The sequence below is a fragment of the Bos indicus genome, chromosome 3 (genome assembly GCF_029378745.1).
Source record: "Bos indicus isolate NIAB-ARS_2022 breed Sahiwal x Tharparkar chromosome 3, NIAB-ARS_B.indTharparkar_mat_pri_1.0, whole genome shotgun sequence".
Taxonomy (NCBI): domain Eukaryota; kingdom Metazoa; phylum Chordata; class Mammalia; order Artiodactyla; family Bovidae; genus Bos; species Bos indicus.
Genome location: NC_091762.1, coordinates 94,532,124 through 94,550,183, shown reverse-complemented (window position 1 = coordinate 94,550,183; position 18,060 = coordinate 94,532,124). Strand labels below are relative to the sequence as shown.

General features: G+C 42.1%; 1 protein-coding gene and 1 pseudogene across 1 annotated transcript in view; one reads left to right on the top strand and one right to left on the bottom strand.

The window, feature by feature from the left end:
• Window positions 1-17,698, bottom strand: part of TXNDC12 (thioredoxin domain containing 12) — a 33,836-nt gene extending 16,138 nt beyond the window's left edge. Inside the window, exon 1 of the mRNA XM_019957495.2 lies at window positions 17,294-17,698. Coding sequence (XP_019813054.2) covers window positions 17,294-17,390 — 97 coding nt within the window. The 5' untranslated portion in view covers window positions 17,391-17,698. The remainder of the gene's footprint in view (window positions 1-17,293) is intronic.
• Window positions 865-1,238, top strand: LOC109556307 (large ribosomal subunit protein eL31 pseudogene; annotated as a pseudogene).
• Window positions 17,699-18,060: the final 362 nt, after the last annotated feature.

Genomic DNA, 18,060 nt, shown 5'->3' with positions numbered 1-18,060 from the left:
CAGGCTTGAAGTCCTAAAAATTCCCACCAAATAAAACATAACTCTCAAATAAAAAACAAAACCAATTTTCATTTCCTTAAACACAATATGCACTCTCTCTCCCCTTCAGCCTTCATAATCACTGCTTCCTTTGCCTTTCCTCCCACTGTCACCTCCAATTCACTCTTCAGGTATGAAACTAGCAGGCATTTCTTCTGGTAAATCTTCTCTGACTCCCCAAGCACTCTATTCTTACCCCATCACAGCGCTTCCCAGGCTGAACTGTAAATGTTTATGTGTGTCTGTCTCCTTCACTCTAAAGGAAATTCCCTATGGGCTGGGACCATATCTGTCTTATTCCCTCCTGTTTCCCTAGCATTTAGCACTATACAGGGCTTCCCTGGTGACTCAGACAGTAAAGAATCTGCCTGCAATGCAGGAGACCTGGGTTTGATCCCTGTGTGGGAAAGATTCCCTAGAGTAGGAAAGGGCAACCCACTCCAATATTCTTGCCAGTAGAATCTCATGGACAGAGGAGCCTGGCAAGCTACAGTCCATGGGGTCATAAAGATTTGGACATAACTGAGCGACTAACATTTTCATTTTTCATGGCTATAGTAAGTGCTCCACAAAATATTTATTGAGCAAATGAATATATTAGTTAGGCCATCTCACATAAATGACTTAATTTTGCACCTTGAAAATAGTGACTGTAACAATGCTAGCTGTTATTTATTGACCGATTTACACATGTCCTGCACATCACACATATTATCTTATTTAAATTTATTCTTAACAATAACCCTTTCACTGAACCTCTCTATATTTCCATTAAAATAGGCATAATAATAGCTGTATCTTGCCTTTCTAACCCTGGCCGGCAGGATGGCTCCTGCATAGAAGGATGGTGAGAAGGGCTGGGCCACTATCAATGGAGGTGGTACCTAGAGAATACACTATGAAGATTCATAAGCATCCATGAGATGGGTTTCAGGAAGCATGCCCCTCGGGCACTCAAAAGAAATCCAGAAATTTGCTATGAAGGAGATGGGAACTCCAGATGTACGCACTGACACTAGGCTCAACAAAGCTGTCTGGGCCAAAAGAATAAGTAATGTCCCATACTGTTCCTATGTGCCTACCTGCGCATGGTTGTCCAGGAAATGTAATGAAGATGAAGATTCATCAAACAAGCTCTGTATGTTGTTTACCTATGTAATTTCAAAGATCTACATACAGTTAATGTGGATGCGAACTAACTGATAATGGTTCAATAAAGTTATATAACCTCAAACACAAAACAAAAACCCAATAGAAAACCTGTATCTTGTAAGATTGTTGTTGAACATTAAATTACATATATATATTACATATATATATATATATATATATAAATCTTAAGACAGTGCTTAGCAGATTGCAAATGATCAGTAAACAGCACCTTTTGTCATTCTTCACAGTTGAGGCTTTTGAGACTCAGAATACACAGCCTGTACCAGGTCACACAGCTGATAAATGGCCAACCAGGGGTTTTAAGTTCAATTTTATGACTTTAGTTACCATATATACTGTCCTTGAGGCCTTTCTTTCCCAGAAATTTGCATCAGCTTAGCACAGGGAAATAAACAGCTCATCCAGATTAGCACTGAGAGGCAGTATCCAAACTAACCATCACTTTTCATTCCAAGCAGCATGGGCTACTGGCCAAGGGAAAATGTGTCACTTGCCTACAGCCCAAAGTCTAATCCTGGAGAGAGAACAACCAAGTGACAGTGAAACTGGGAAGATGTCCAGGAGAACTGGAAGGTGCCTTACTATGACCATCATCATTCTATCTGTCAAAACCTAAACTCAGGCAACAGAACCCTGCTTTGGAGAGATGCCTGACTAGACAGTCTAGAGGGATATCCACCTACAAAACAATGAAATCCTACATAAAACAGACTTTCCAAAAGGCACCCACTGGGCTCAAAGTAATAGACACAAACACAAAGTAGGCTTAAATCAGACAAGGAACAATGAGCAACAAGCAAAAGGCAAGGCTAGCCTGAAAGCAAATGTCCATCATCATGTGGCAAGATGAAGGAGATGAATCTGAGACTCCATTTTAACCCAGCTGTCAAAAGCAACTAGAGTGATTCCAGGGCAGTAATTAGTAGCCCCTGGTTTCCAGATGAATCAAATGCCAAACTTTCCTAGAGGAAAGCATTACTAATGCTAGGCCTCCAGGATAACCTATATAAATAACCATTATGAGCTTACAATCATAGATCACAAAACCTGTAAGCAAAGAAGTCACCACAAGTAAGAGCAGAACCAACAAATAGATAAGAGGACTTCAGATATTAGAATGATTAGGCATAGAATACAAAAATTACTATTATATAAGCATTGAAAGAAATAACATATGGCATGACAAAAATATGCATATAATAAAACACAAAATAGGCAAAACTGTAAAGGCACCACATAGAATTTTTTTAACTAACGTGATTTTTTAAATACAAAATCAATGAATATTCAGTGATACACAGAAATGAGTTATTAAGCCATAAAAAGACATAAAAGAGCCTAAAGTGCATACTGGTAAGTGAAAGATGCCAATCTAAAAAGGCTACGTAATGTAGGATTCCAATTATATATGATTGGTGTTCTGGAAAAGGCAAAACTATGGAGACAGTAAAAGACCACGCTAATGCGGGGGAAACTGGGATAGGGAAAGGTGAAGTGGTAAGGGTTCACATGGGAACTCTGCATTTTCTGCTAAATTTTTCTATAGATCTTAAATTGTTCAAAAATAAACTCTACTAATGAAAAAACAATTCAATGGATAGATTAAAATAGCAAATTAGAGACAGGTGGAACCGTGAATCAGATGTTATCCAGAATATAGCACAGAGATAAGGAGAGAGAAAATGTAAAAGAAATAGACAGTACATTAAGAAAACATTGGTATATATAAAATTGGAGTCTCTGAAAGCAAAGTTGAAGGAAAAAACTTATCTGAAGAGATAATATACTGGGGTGGGAACTGGATGACGGAAAAACAAGAGTGGAAGGAAAAATATACCTCTTAAAAGTATTAAACCATGCTAATGTTTCCAAGGCAAACCATTCAATATCACAGATATCCAAGTCTATGCCCCAACCAGTAACACTGAAGAAGCTGAAGTTGAACAGTTTTATGAAGACCTACAAGACCTTTTAGAACTAACACCCAAAAAAGATGTCCTTTTCATTATAGGGGACTGGAATGCAAAAGTAGGAAGTCAAGAAACACCTGGAGTAACAGGCAAATTTGGCCTTGGAATACGGAATGAAGCAGGGCAAAGGCTAATAGAGTTTTGCCAAGAAAATGCACTGGTCATAGCAAACACCCTCTTCCAACAACGCAAGAGAAGACTCTAACATGGACATCACCAGATGGTCAACACCGAAATCAGATTGATTATGTTCTCTGCAGCCAGAGATGGAGAAGCTCTATACAGTCAACAAGAACAAGACCAGGAGCTGACTGTGGCTCAGATCATGAACTCCTTATTACCAAATTCAGACTTAAACTGAAGAAAATAGGGAAAACCACTAGACCATTCAGGTATGACCTAAATCAAACCCCTTATGATTATACAGTGGAAGTGAGAAATAGATTTAAAGGCCTAGATCTGATAGAATGCCTGATGAACTATGGAATGAGGTTCATGACATTGTACAGGAGACAGGGATCAAGACCATCCCCATGGAAAAGAAATGCAAAAAAGCAAAATGGCTGTCTGGGGAGGCCTTACAAATAGCTGTGAAAAGAAGAGAAGCGAAAAGCAAAGGAGAAAAGGAAAGATATAAGCATCTGAATGCAGAGTTCCAAAGAATAGCAAGAAGAGATAAGAAAGCCTTCCTAATGATCAATGCAAAGAAATAGAGGAAAACAACAGAATGGGAAAGACTAGAGATCTCTTCAAGAAAATTAGAGATACCAAGGGGACATCTCATGCAAAGATGGGCTCGATAAAGGACAGAAATGGTATGGACCTAACAGAAGCAGAAGATATTAAGAAGAGGTGGCAAGAATACACAGAAGAACTGTACAAAAAAGATCTTCACGACCCAGATAATAACGATGGTGTGATCACTGACCTAGAGCCAGACATCTTGGAATGTAAAGTCAAATGGGCCTTAGAAAGCATCACTATGAACAAAGCTAGTGGAGGTGATGGAATTCGAGTTGAGCTATTTCAAATCCTGAAAGATGATGCTGTCAAAGTGCTACACTCAATATGCCAGCAAATTTGGAAAACTCAGCAGTGGCCACAGGACTGGAAAAGGTCAGTTTTCATTCCAATCCCAAAGAAAGGCAATGCCAAAGAATGCTCAAACTACCGCACAATTGCACTCATCTCACATGCTAGTAAAGTAATGCTCAAAATTCTCCAAGCCAGGCTTCAGCAATACGTGAACCGTGAACTTCCTGATGTTCAGGCTGGTTTTAGAAAAGGCAGAGGAACCAGAGATCAAATTGCCAACATCCGCTGGATCATGGAAAAAGCAAGAGAGTTCCAGAAAAACATCTATTTCTGCTTTATTGCCTATGCCAAAGCCTTTGACTGTGTGGATCACAATAAACTGTGGAAAATTCTGAAAGAAATGGGAATACCAGACCACCTGACCTGCCTCTTGAGAAATCTGTACACAGGTCAGGAAGCAACAGTTAGAACTGGACATGGAACAACAGACTGGTTCCAAATAGGAAAAGGAGTACGTCAAGGCTGTATATTGTCACCCTGCTTATTTAACTTATATGCAGAGTACATCATGAGAAACGCTGGACTGGAAGAAACACAAGCTGGAATCAAGATTGCCGGGAGAAATATCAATAACCTCAGATATGCAGGTGACCGAAAGTGAAGAGGAACTCAAAAGCCTCTTGATGAAAGTGAAAGTGGAGAGTGAAAAAGTGGGCTTAAAGCTCAACATTCAGAAAACAAAGATCATGGCATCTGGTCCCATCACTTCATGGGAAATAGATGGCGAAACAGTGGAAACAGTGTCAGACTTTATTTTTTGGGGCTCCAAAATCACTGCAGATGGTGACTGCAGCCATGAAATTAAAAGACGCATACTCCTTGGAAGGAAAGTTATGTCCAACCTAGACAGCATATTCAAAAGCAGAGACATTACTTTGCCAACAAAGGTCCGTCTAGTCAAGGCTATGGTTTTTCCTGTGGTCATGTATGGATGTGAGAGTTGGACTGTGAAGAAGGCTGAGTGCCGAAGAATTGATGCTTTTGAACTGTGGTGTTGGAGTAGACTCTTGAGAGTCCCTTGGACTGCAAGGAGATCCAACCAGTCCATTCTGAAGGAGATCAGCCCTGGGATTTCTTTGGAAGGAATGATGCTAGCTGAAACTCCAGTACTCTGGCCACCTCATGCGAAGAGTTGACTCATTGGAAAAGACTGTGATGCTGGGAGGGATTGGGGGCAGGAGGAGAAGGGGACGACAGAGGATGAGATGGCTGCATGGCGTCACTGACTTGATGGACGTGAGTCTTAGTGAACCCCGGGAGTTAGTGATGGACAGGGAGGCCTGGCGTGCTGTGATTCATGGGGTCGCGAAGAGTCGGACACGACTGAGCAACTGAACTGAACTGAACTGAATGTATCATATCTACTTAAAAACACATTTGCATTTTTTAGAAAGAAAAAAAGATGAATGATAACATTTTCAAGAACCAAGATAAAACATGAATCTGCAGAGAGTAAGAAGCACAATGTATAGCTGACAAATTACAAAAACAAATCACACACATATAAATTGTAGTGAAACTGCAGAACAACCAAATATTAAGATCTTAAAAGCATTTCAAAGAGAAATGACATATTTCCATTCAAAGATACACAATTAGACTGACAGTAATAAACTGGAAATCAGATGGCAAAACATCACCTTCAACATGCTGAAAGAAAGTATCTCTAAATTTAGGATTGTGTACCTACCAAAATTATCTTTCAAGAACAAGGCCAAAATAGACATTTTTAGATAAACTGAGGTATTTTTCTACCATCAGGTAGTCACCACTCATTATTTCAGTATTTATTGAGCAGTATTATGTAGTGGTTAACAGCATGGACTATGGACCTAGACTCCCTGGCTTTGATTCCTGTAGTTCTGTAGCTAACTAGCTGTGTGACTTTGGGCGAGTTACTTAAACTCAATTTCTTCGGCTATAAATGAGAGTAACAATAGCACCTACCTACCTTGTTGGGTTGCTTTGAGGATTAAATAAATCAATACGTTAAAGATCTTAAAACACACAAAAGATGTTGAATTGCCAAAACAATCTTGAGAAAAAGGAACAAAGCTGGAGGCATCCTGTTCTCTGACTTCAGACTATACTGCAAAGCTACAGTCATGAGAACAGCACAGTAATGGCACAAAAACAGATACACAGATCAATGGAACAGAATAGAAAGCCCAGAAATAAACCCACATTCTTATGATCAATTAATCTATGACAAAGGAGGAAAAGTATACAAAAAAGAAAAGACAGTTTCTTCAATAAGTAGTACGAGGAAAACTGGACAGTTACATTTAAAAGAATGAAATTACAACACTTTCTCATACTACATACAAAAATAAATTCAAAAGGGATTAAAGACTTAAATAATAGACCTGAAATCAGAAAACTCCTAGAAGAGAGCATAGACAGAACACCTTTGACACAAATCACAGCAATATTGTTTTGTATCTGTCTCCTAAGGTGAAAGGAACAAAAGCAAAAAGAAACAAATGGTACCTAATTAAACTTAAATGCTTTTGCACAGCAAAGGAAACCATAGACAAAACAAAAAGACATCCTACTGAAAGGGGAAAAAAATGTTGGCAAATGATATGACCAATAAGAGGGTTAACAACCAAAAATACATAAATAGCTCATACAGTTTAATATAAAAAACCCAAACAACCCAATTAAAAAGTGGACACAGATATTTTTGCTAAGAAAACACAACAGAAATTACCAACTGGCATATGAAAAAATACTCAAAATCAAGAGCCACAATGAGATATCACCCCATACCTTTCAAAATGGCTATCTTGAAAAAGACAAGAAATAATAAATTTTTCTGGGCTCCAAAATCACTACAGATGGTGATTGCAGCCATGAAATTAAAAGATGCTTACTCCTTGGAAGGAAAGTTATAACCAACCTAGACAGCATATTAAAAAGCAGAGACATTACTTTGCCAACAAAGGTTCGTCTAGTCAAGGCTATGGTTTTTCCTGTGGTCATGTATGGATGTGAGAGTTGGATTGTGAAGAAGGCTGAGTGCCGAAGAATTGATGCTTTTGAACTGTGGTGTTGGAGAAGACTCTTGAGAGTCCCTTGGACTGCAAGGAGATCCAATCAGTCCATCCTAAAGGAGATCAGTCCTGACTATTCACTGGAAGGACTGATGTTGAAGCTGAAACTCCAATACTTTGGCCACCTGATGCGAACAGCTGACTCATTGGAAAAGACCCTGATGCTAGGAAACATTGAGGGCAGGAGGAGAAGGGGACGACAGAGGATGAGATGGTTGGATGCCATCACCGACTCAATGGACATGGGTTTGGGTGGACTCCTGGTGTTGGTGATGGACAGGGAAGCCTGGCGAGCTGTGGTTCATGGGGTCGCAAAGAGTTAGACATGACTGAGGAACTGAACTGAACTGAACAGATGTTAGAGAATAGGTGGAGAAAAGGAAACCCTTGCACTTTGTTAGTGGGGATATAAATTGGTGCAGTCACTGTGGAAAACAGCTTGGAGGTCCCTTAAAAAACTAAAAATAGAACTACTATGTGATTCAGCAATTTCACTCCAGAGTACACATCCGGAAAATACTGAAAACTAATTTGAAGATATGCATACCCCAGTGTTCACAGCAGTTTCCCAAGTAGTGCTAGTGGTACACAGCCATCTCTAACAGGCCTGGTACAGATCCTTCTCTCAGCCTTCAGGAGGAACCAATGCTGCCAGAACCCTGATTTCAAACTCCTACTCTCTCGAACTGTGAGACAACAAATTTCTGTTGTTTAAGTCACTCAGCTTGTGTTACTTTGTTATTGCAGCCCTAGTAAACTAATACAGAAAAGGCAAAAGCAAAAGAGACTAGGAAAGTGGTTACTGCAATAATTCAGGCATGTGATAACAGTGGTTTGGACTAGCTGTGATGGTAGAGGAAGCAGATACTATCAGATTCTGGACATATTTTGAAGGTAAATTCAAAAGGATTTTGTCCTGGATATGGGGTAAGAGAAGTTAATGATGACTCTAAGGTTTTTTGGCCTGAGCAAGTAGAAGAATGGACTTGTCATTAATAGAGATGGGGAAGATAGTAGGTGGAGTGAGTTTTGGAAAGAAACATTAAAGTGCCTGGATATGGATACCCTCATTTTGAGATGCTTACTTCCCCGGTGGCTCAGATGGTAAAGTGTCTGTCTACAAGGTAGGAGACCCAGGTTTGAGCCCTGGGTTGGGAAGATCCCCTGGAGAAGGAAATGGCAATCCACTCCAGTACTGCTGCTGCTGCTAAGTCACTTCAGTCGTGTCTGACTCTATGGGACCCCATAGACGGCAGACCACCAGGCTCCCCTGTCCCTGGGATTCTCCAGGCAAGAACACTGGAGTGGGTTGCCATTTTCTTCTCCAATGCATGAAAGTGAAAAGTGAAAGTGAAGTTGCTCAGTTGTGCCCGACTCTTAGCGACCCCATGGACTGCAGCACACCAGGCTCCTCCATCCATGGGATTTTCCAGGCAAGAGTACTGGAGTGGGGTGCCATTGCCTTCTCGGACTCCAGTACTATTGCCTGAAAATCCCATGGACAGAGGAGCCTGGTAGGCTACAGTCTATGGGGTCACAAAGAGTAGGACACGACTGAGCAACTTCACTTTCACTTCACTAGACAACAAAACAGAGGTGCTGAATAAGCAACTAAATATCTGAGACTGGAATTCAAGGGACAGTTATCAGCATGCAGACGTTATTTAAAGCTTAAGAGTGAACAGGATCACCAAGGGAGTGATTATAGATAAAGAGGGAGTTCAGGAACCCTGGAGCACTACTAGATAAGGGACATAAAGAAGCAACCAAAGACCAGCTGGTGACAAAGAACTGCCACCAGCAGCACATGGAATTCCAGAAGTGTTTCCAGGATGTTTGAAGAGGAAGGATGATCCACTGACTCCAATACTCCTTTTAAATCAGAAACTTTGGGATTTAGCAAGTGGAGAACAATGCGGACCTTGACAAGCCCAGTTTCAGTAGGAGTGAGAATGAAAAGATGATTAGAGTAAGATCAAGGCAGCCCAGGGGAAGAATTAGGGAACAAGCACAAACGACTCTCTCAAAGAATTTTGCTGTGCAGGGGCAATTGCTAGAGGGTGCTGTGAGTCCATGAAGGGTTTGTATTCAATATGAAGGAAAGGATAGCATGTTGAAAGCTGATAGAAAAGATATAATAAAGGCAGGATAAAGCCTAACTACAAGCAACAGTGAGCAAATTAACTGGTAAACATGTGGATATATCTAAATACATTTGTATAGAAATTTTAATGCTCAATTTACGGTTAAAAAAAAGAGAACTAAAGTATTGGACAACATAGCTTATAAAGAGAGGAAGTGACTGAAATTAGAATGTTCTAAGGCCCACTAACTATTGGGGGAGATAATCCCAAAGAAAGGCAATGCCAAAGAATGCTCAAACTACTGCACAATTGCACTCATCTCACATGCTAGTAATGCTCAAAATTCTCCAAGCCAGGCTTCAGCAATACGTGAACCGTGAACTTCCTGATGTTCAAGCTGGTTTTAGAAAAAGCAGAGGAACCAGAGATCAAATTGCCAATATCCGCTGGATCATGGAAAAAGCAAGAGAGTTCCAGAAAAACATCTATTTCTGCTTTATTGCCTATGCCAAAGCCTTTGACTGTGTGGATCACAGTAAACTGTGGAAAATTCTGAAAGAGATGGGAATACCAGACCACCTGACCTGCCTCTTGAGAAATCTGTACACAGGTCAGGAAGCAACAGTTAGAACTGGACATGGAACAACAGACTGGTTCCAAATAGGAAAAGGAGTACGTCAAGGCTGTATATTGTCACCCTGTTTATTTAACTTATATGCAGAGTACATCATGAGGAATGCTGAACTGGAAGAAGCACAAGCTGGAATCAAGATTGCTGGGAGAAATCTCAATAACCTCAGATATGCAGATGACACCATCCTTATGGCAGAAAGTGAAGAGGAACTAAAAAGCCTCTTGATGATAGTGAAAGTGGAGAGTGAAAAAGTTGGCTTAAAGCTCAACATTCAGAAAACGAAGATCATGGCATCTGGTCCCATCACTTCATGGGAAATAGACGGGGAAACAGTGGAAACAGTGTCAGACTTTATTTTTGGGGGCTCCAAAATCACTGCAGATGGTGACTGCAGCCATAAAATTAAAAGACGCATACTCCTTGGAAGGAAAGTTATGTCCAACCTAGATAGCATATTCAAAAGCAGAGACATTACTTTGCCAACAAAGGTCCGTCTAGTCAAGGCTATGGTTTTTCCTGTGGTCATGTATGGATGTGAGAGTTGGACTGTGAAGAAGGCTGAGTGCCGAAGAATTGATGCTTTTGAACTGTGGCGTTGGAGTAGACTCTTGAGAGTCCCTTGGACTGCAAGGAGATCCAACCAGTCCATTCTGAGGAGAGCAGCCCTGGGATTTCTTTGGAAGGAATGATGCTAAAGCTGAAACTCCAGTACTTTGGCCACCTCATGCGAAGAGTTGACTCATTGGAAAAGACTGTGATGCTGGGAGGGATTGGGGGCAGGAGGAGAAGGGGATGACAGAGGATGAGATGGCTGGATGGCATCACTGACTCGATGGACGTGAGTCTGAGTGAACTCCAAGAGCTGGTGATGGACAGGGAGGCCTGGCGTGCTGCGATTCATGGGGTCACAAAGAGTCGGCCACAACTGAGCGACTGAACTGAACTGAAGATATTAATGTTAGATTTTGTTGTTAAATATGTGAGTAAAATTCCAGAAGTAACCACTAAAAGAAAAGAAGGGTGCCAACTTCCAAATTAAATAAAGGCAATAAAGCAATACAAGAACCAGCAAATATTCAACCCCCAAAGAAAGGGAGAAAAAGAAGAGAAAAAAACAGTAGCAATAGAAAACTGGATGAGAGAAATAAGACCAGCTCTGTCAATAATCACTACAAATATAAGTGAACAAAACTTGCCAGGTAAAGTTAAAGAAAGAAATTGTCAGATTTTGGTTTAAAAAAAAATCCTCTATGATGTTTACAAGAGCACCTAAAACAGAAGGACTTGTAAAAGTCAAAAGTAAAATGATTGAAAACTATATCCCAGACAGACATCAGGCAAAACAAAATTAGGCAAGCTAGATTACTATCAAGCAAAATAAAATTTCTCCATAAATATGGACTACTCAGAAGCTAGCTGACAAAGCATACAGTCATAGGTTATAGCTAAGAGAGACCCTAGGGCAGTGGGGCTTCCCTGGAGGCTCAGATGGTGAAGAATCTGCCTGCAATGCAGCAGACCTGAGTTCAATCCCTGGGCCGGGAAGGCCCCTGGAGAAGGAAATGGCAACCCACTCCAGTATTCTTGCCTGGAGAATTCCATGGACAGAGGAGCCTGGCATGCTATAGTCTATGGGGTTGCAAGAGTTGGACACAGCTTAGTGATTAAACCTAGGGTAGCGCTGTTTAACTGATCTTTCTCCAATGATGGAAATTTCTATATCTGCACCGTTCAGTATGGTAGCTACAAACTGTTGAGTACCTGAAACATGGCTAATGCAACACAGAAGCTGGATTTTTAAAGTTTAATTTTAATTAATTTAAAATTTGAGTGGTAAGGGCCTATCACTACTTCATTGGACAGCACAAAGCTGCAGATCAGTCCAATACTCTCACATTACAAAAGCCTGGAAGAGGCTACGGGAGACCACAAAGGAAGCCACAACCAAAATTTAGTCTGATTTCTAATTAAAATGCTTTCCCAGAGCCCAGCACTTCCCTGGCTGCCTTAGTGCATTGTTCCCAAGAGTAATTCTAGAGATGTAACTTGAAACAGTTCACTATGTGTAAAAAATTTCTTTGAAAATTCATATTAAAAAGTAAATTGAAATTTTTCATAAGTAATAATCACCACCATCATGTTTTGAGTGCTTACTCTATGGAATAATGATGATAATGTGTTGTGTGTTAGCTGCTCAGTTGATTCCAACTCTTTGTGGCCCCATGGACTGTAGGCTGCCAGGCTCCTCTGTCCATGGGATTCTCAGGCAAGAATTCTGGAATGGGTAGGCATTCCCTTTTCCAGGGGATCTTCCCGACACAGGAATTGAACCCAAGTCTCCTGCATTGCAGGTCAATTCCTTACCTTCTGAGCTAATAGGGAAGCCCTGATTATGATAATATAATAACATTAGTAATGACTGCACCCCACTCCAGTACTCTTGCCTGGAAAATCCCATGGATGGAGGAGCCTGGAAGGCTGCAGTGCATGGGGTCGCTAGAAGTCGGACACGACTGAGCGACTTCACTTTCACTTTTCACTTTCATGCATTGGAGAAGGAAATGGCAACCCACTCCAGTGTTCTTGCCTGGAAAATCCCAGGGACGGGGGTGCCTGGTGGGCTGCCGTCTCTGTGTCGCACAGAGTTGGACATGACTGAAGTGACTTAGCAGCAGCAGCAGCAACACTTATACGAAGTGAAGTTGCTCAGTCGTGTCCAACTCTTTGTGACCCCATGGACTGTAGCCTACCAGGCTCCTCAGTCCATGGGATTTTCCAGGCAAGAGTACTGGAGTGGGTTGCCATTTCAGGGGATCTTCCCGACCCAGGGATCAAACCTGGGTCTCCCACATTGTACGCAGATGCTTTACCATCTGAGCTACCAGGGAAGCCCAACACTTATATGGGATTTACTATATGCCTGGCATTGTTTTTCATGCTTTTACATGTATTGAATTATTTAATCCTTAAACTTATGAGGTAGAAACTCAATTGTCTTCATTTTACAGACAAGAAAAGTGAAGTTAAATAGCTTGCTAGTAAATGCCATAGCTGGGATTAGAACCTACGTGGTGGAGTTCCAGAGTCTGTAGTTTACTCACCATACTTTACTAACTCTCCTGCAAAGATAAACATGAATAAATGAATAAAGGAACATGGCTTTCCCAAAGAAGGAAAACACAGACTTCAGGTCTGGAAAACCTGGGTCCTTATGTTTCCCTTCAAAAATAACTTGAAAACTTGAAAGGGCACAGTGCTTATCTTGTTGCTACCTACTCCCTGACACCACCCACACTCATACCCATGCCAACATGGAACATCTGAAGACAGTCCAACTTCCTCAAGTATCACCTGCACAGCCACTTTATTTATTCCAGTTATCTGCAGAGTGAGCTGAAAGGTCCCACATTAGCAGCTCCTTCCCTAACACATTAATTTAAAAGGTGGGGGAGGAAAGAAAGTGACTGTTTCCAAACATAGGATTTACATCAGAATTCCCAAGCCCTTCACGCTAAAAAACTGTTTTCCTGAGGGTAAGCTAAGGACATCAGAAAAGTATTACCCACCCTCTCCCAGCTGACAGAACAAAAGGTTAAGTGTTCGAACTGGCAGCCAAGCCTCTGAAACAGGGAACACTGTACCTGAGAGGTAGAATAACACCACGGCTAAATAAAGTCTGTATGCATCAAACAAGTCCTAATTTAGCCACTTGCTGTTTTCATGTGTGTGAAATATGATTAATCAAAATATCTGTCTCTTAGGCTTGTTGTGAATGTGAATAGGGTACAGTATGCAAGGTAAACACCCCATATGTGCCAATGCCAAATGGTTATTTCAGAGACTTGACAAAGTCATCCATTTCTGTTTCAGGCAGGAGAGTGCATGAACCGCCCCCATTGATAACTTTCCCTTTTCTCCTTCAAAGGAGTCTCTGCACTCAGAGCAGGAGAGGACAAAAGCTCTGGAATCTCCATCTCAGCTGGTCCACTTACTAGCTATGTGACTCCTGCATCCCATTTTAGGCTCTTCATCTGTGTAATGGGGATGATGATTATATCCCTTATCTACCTCAGTGGGCTATTATCAGAATTTAACCAGTCAATACATGAAAAATACACAGAACGGTTCCTGGAATATAGCAAAATGTACAGTAAATGTTATCACTACACTTCTTCCCACACGTGGTACATTCCAAATGTTGAGCACACAGAGAACAAGATTATTTTAGAGCTCTAAGATATTAGAGCTGGAAGGACTCTTAGGAATCATTTCTAGTCCAACTTTCTCATTTCATAAATGATCCCCAGGGAAGCCAAGAGCTGGCTATGTAGCCTGACCAGGATTAAAACTCAGGCCTCCTGATTTCTATCCAGTGCTCACACTACATCACTGTACTTCCTCTCTGCAAACTATCAGGCCATCATCTGGAAAGAGTCAAATCTACTTAAACTTCTGAGAAGAAATCTTACTTATCACTGCTCTGGGTAGCACTTTTCTGGGAGGTGGGGTGGGTGAACTATAATCTGTTTTCCAAGAATCCATACCCAGGAGATTAAAAAAAAAAGTTTGATATCTTATTAATTCCTTTCAGGAACAAGTCAATATTTTTCCTTGGGTAAATATAGTAAAAAGCATTAAATAAACACTCTCTAAGTTTTTGACATGATATTAAGTGCCTTTTGTTTGTTCATTTAATCCTCACGGCCCCTCCCCCACCAAGCTGCCCTTCTATGTGCTCCTCCACTTCCCTGCCATTCCCCTGCTGACTGTACATATCACAGTGCCATGTAACTGCCCTCTTATTTGTGCTGATAGTCTTCAGACTGAGCTGAAAAAAGACAGGGATCCCAACGATCATGTGTACCATTCATTTCTTCTTTCAACAAATATTCCTGAGCATGAATAAGACAGAAATAGTCCTAACTTACTGGGGTAGACCATACTTTCCAAAGATGATTGCAGTAATATCTCCCATTCCACAAGCTCTTTTTACAACGTGACCTCAACATTCCTCCTGTGGGGGATGGAAAGGAGGTAGTTAATGTCCCTTCCCCTTGAACAGGCCCATGGAGTACAGAGGAAGTGATGCTACGTGACTTTTATGGCTAGATGACAAAATGCCATGTATTTTCACCTTGTTCCCTTAGGATGCTCACTCTTGGAATCCAGCTGTCATACGGTGAGGATGCTCACTCTAGCCCACCAAGACAAAGCACATGGAGGAGTAACCAGCTCAGCTGAGGCCCCAGACTCGGAACCAAGGGATACACAAGGGATACACTGTGCCTTGTTTGACTTTCTGGCCCACAGAATCGTGAGCATAATAGAATGATTTCTTTACACCACTTAATTTGGGGTGGCTTATTATGCAGCAATGGTAAATGGAACAACCACATGGAGCTTAACATCTAACAAGGAATACTGAATATGTGACTCCAAGGTATTGCCTACGCATAACACAGTTAACTTGAATAATTACTGGGTAATTATTTGTTGCATGTGTGAGATAGCTGTTATTATGCCCCTTTGGCACACGAGGAATTGAGCTTTGAGAAGTTTTAGCAACTTGCCCTAGGTTTCTCAGAAGGCAATGGCAACCCACCCTAGTACTCTTGCCTGGCAAATTCCATGGACAGAGGAGCCTGGTAGGCTGCAGTCCATGGGGTCGCTAGGAGTCGGACACGACTGAGCGACTTCCCTTTCACTTTTCACTTTCATGCATTGGAGAAGGAAATGGCAACCCACTCCAGTGTTCTTGCCTGGAGAATCCCAGGGATAGGGGAGCCTGGTGGGCTGCCGTCTATGGGGTCGCATAGAGTTGGACACAACTGAAGCTTGACTTAGCGACTTAGCAGCAGCTAGGTCTCTCAACTGGTTTGTGGCAGAGTAAATTAAAACTCAAATCTAAACCCACTCCTAATACTACACGCTAATGTCTCCTTCAGTACTCATAATTTTACACGAATTTTACAGTAATCTGCTTTAAAATGGGACTGTCAGTACTTAAAACATTTTGGCCCAACAGAATTCCCTGTGGTTTCATCACTGAGATGGAAACCCACATATCACCTTCTCAGAGAAGCCTCCTCTGACCTTCCTAGCTCAAGTAATGTCAGCTCCCTCATCCTTTCTCAGTCTTTCTACTCCATCAGTTTCATTTTCTTCCCAGAACTCATCCCTAGCTGAAATTATCTTGTCTATTAATTTGTTCATGTACCTACTCTCTGTCTCTCTGAATTGAACACAAGCTTCATGAGAGCAGGAACCTTGTGTGTCCTGTCCACTCCTATATCCCTCGTGCCTAGGATCATGCCTGGAATATGGTAGGTAATCAAAAATTATTTACTCGATGAAGGAAATGACTGCATTCAGGTGCACTGAATGTCCACCCAATCTCATTACCCACCAATAAATGTGCAAATAGGGAGGATAAAACACAATTTAGAACAGCAGGGCTGTAGTAAAGACATTTCATACAGTGAGGTCAGTACAAAAACAAAACAAAATAAAAAAGGAATGGAAAGGAATACACTCTACCACACAACCACCTAGAAAAAGCATAAACCCTGAGTTCCAATAAAGATGTAGACAATGGGATGGATGGAGTGGGGGGGGCGGTGTCACACCTCTTGTTCTCCATTCATAACGACTGTCCCCTCACTCTTCAAAAAAATCAGTTTCTTCAGACACACTGACTGAACCACATCAAGGACAACGGTTGATGACCGTCTAACATCAGACCTGTGACCCTTCATCCAGCCCTTCCTTTTGCATCAGTCACTGCTCCCTGGGATGCAGGTGCTGTTCCCACAAGGTAAGGAGGCAGTAACCTAGCTCTTCAGGGAAGAGGTGAGGAGGGAAGTCTTCAGACTCAGGGCAAAGGTCTAAATACGCAGGTCCCCAAAGGTCCTATTTCTCCCAGGAGGGAAAGTAACAGTGCCTGAGGACCTACCAGGTGTTAGGCAGTATGCTGCTCTCTTAAACATGTTTTTCGAAATATAAAGGCCATTTCTTATCTCAACCCAAGAATTTAGGGAGGCCTCAAGTAAAACTTCCCCATCTCAACATTCCCCAGACCACTATTACTCCTTACCCCAAACTCCAGGAGCCATTGGGGAGGATAGAAAGAAATCTAGCGTGGCCAGAGACAGAACGGGAAAGGAATCGTGTTAGGACAAGAAGAGAGCTGTACTGGGCTAGGGCCCAGGATAAGTAAAGATTAAGAAAAGAATGCAGTCTGACCCTTTCCAAGCCCATTAGGTCCATGAGAAGAGGTGACAAGGAGCAGGAAACTGAAGCCCAGCAAACAGGTGGCCCCGAGACGAGGCCGCAGCTCCATGGTGGCAGGTGCGCGGAGCCACTGGGCTGAGCAGACGTAGGGCCGACGAAGTCCTAGGAGAAGGTTCGTGCGGTTTCCCAAGTGCGGATCAGCTCAGCCGTTCGCGTTCCCAGATTTTCTTTTTTTTTTTTTTCTCTCCTAACCCTGAAGGAAGTGATGTTAGACGGATGTGGGTGGCGCCTCCGGGGTCCGGTTTGGGAAGGAGTGAGAGTTTAAAGGTGCAGTTCACGTAGAAGGTTGCGGGAGTTGCTTTGGGGCGCTATTTGCTTCACCCCGGGTTCTGGACGTTTAGTCCGAGGACCGAGAAAGAAAAGATGGGCCGAGATAGTGGGGGTGGGGAGGAGTCTCGGGACAACCGTTGCTGGTTGCGTCCCCCAGCAAGCTAGCCCCTCCCCCTCAAGAACCACTGTACTTAATATTCACTACGCAAATTACTGATCGGTGAAGTCAGCCGCTCCCAACAGTGGGCCGGTTGCCCATTGGTTCCGGGTCCCCCTTTCTCCACCGCAAAAAAAAAAAAAAGAAAAAAAAAGGCAGACAACCGGATTTCATTCTCAGGTTACTGCTGGGGTCTGGCACAGGTCTGCCAAGTCTGTTTTGCGGTGCATGGTCTCGTGTCTGCAAGAATGCCCCTTCCTGCTAGAGAAGAAGCACTGGACTTTATTTTCCC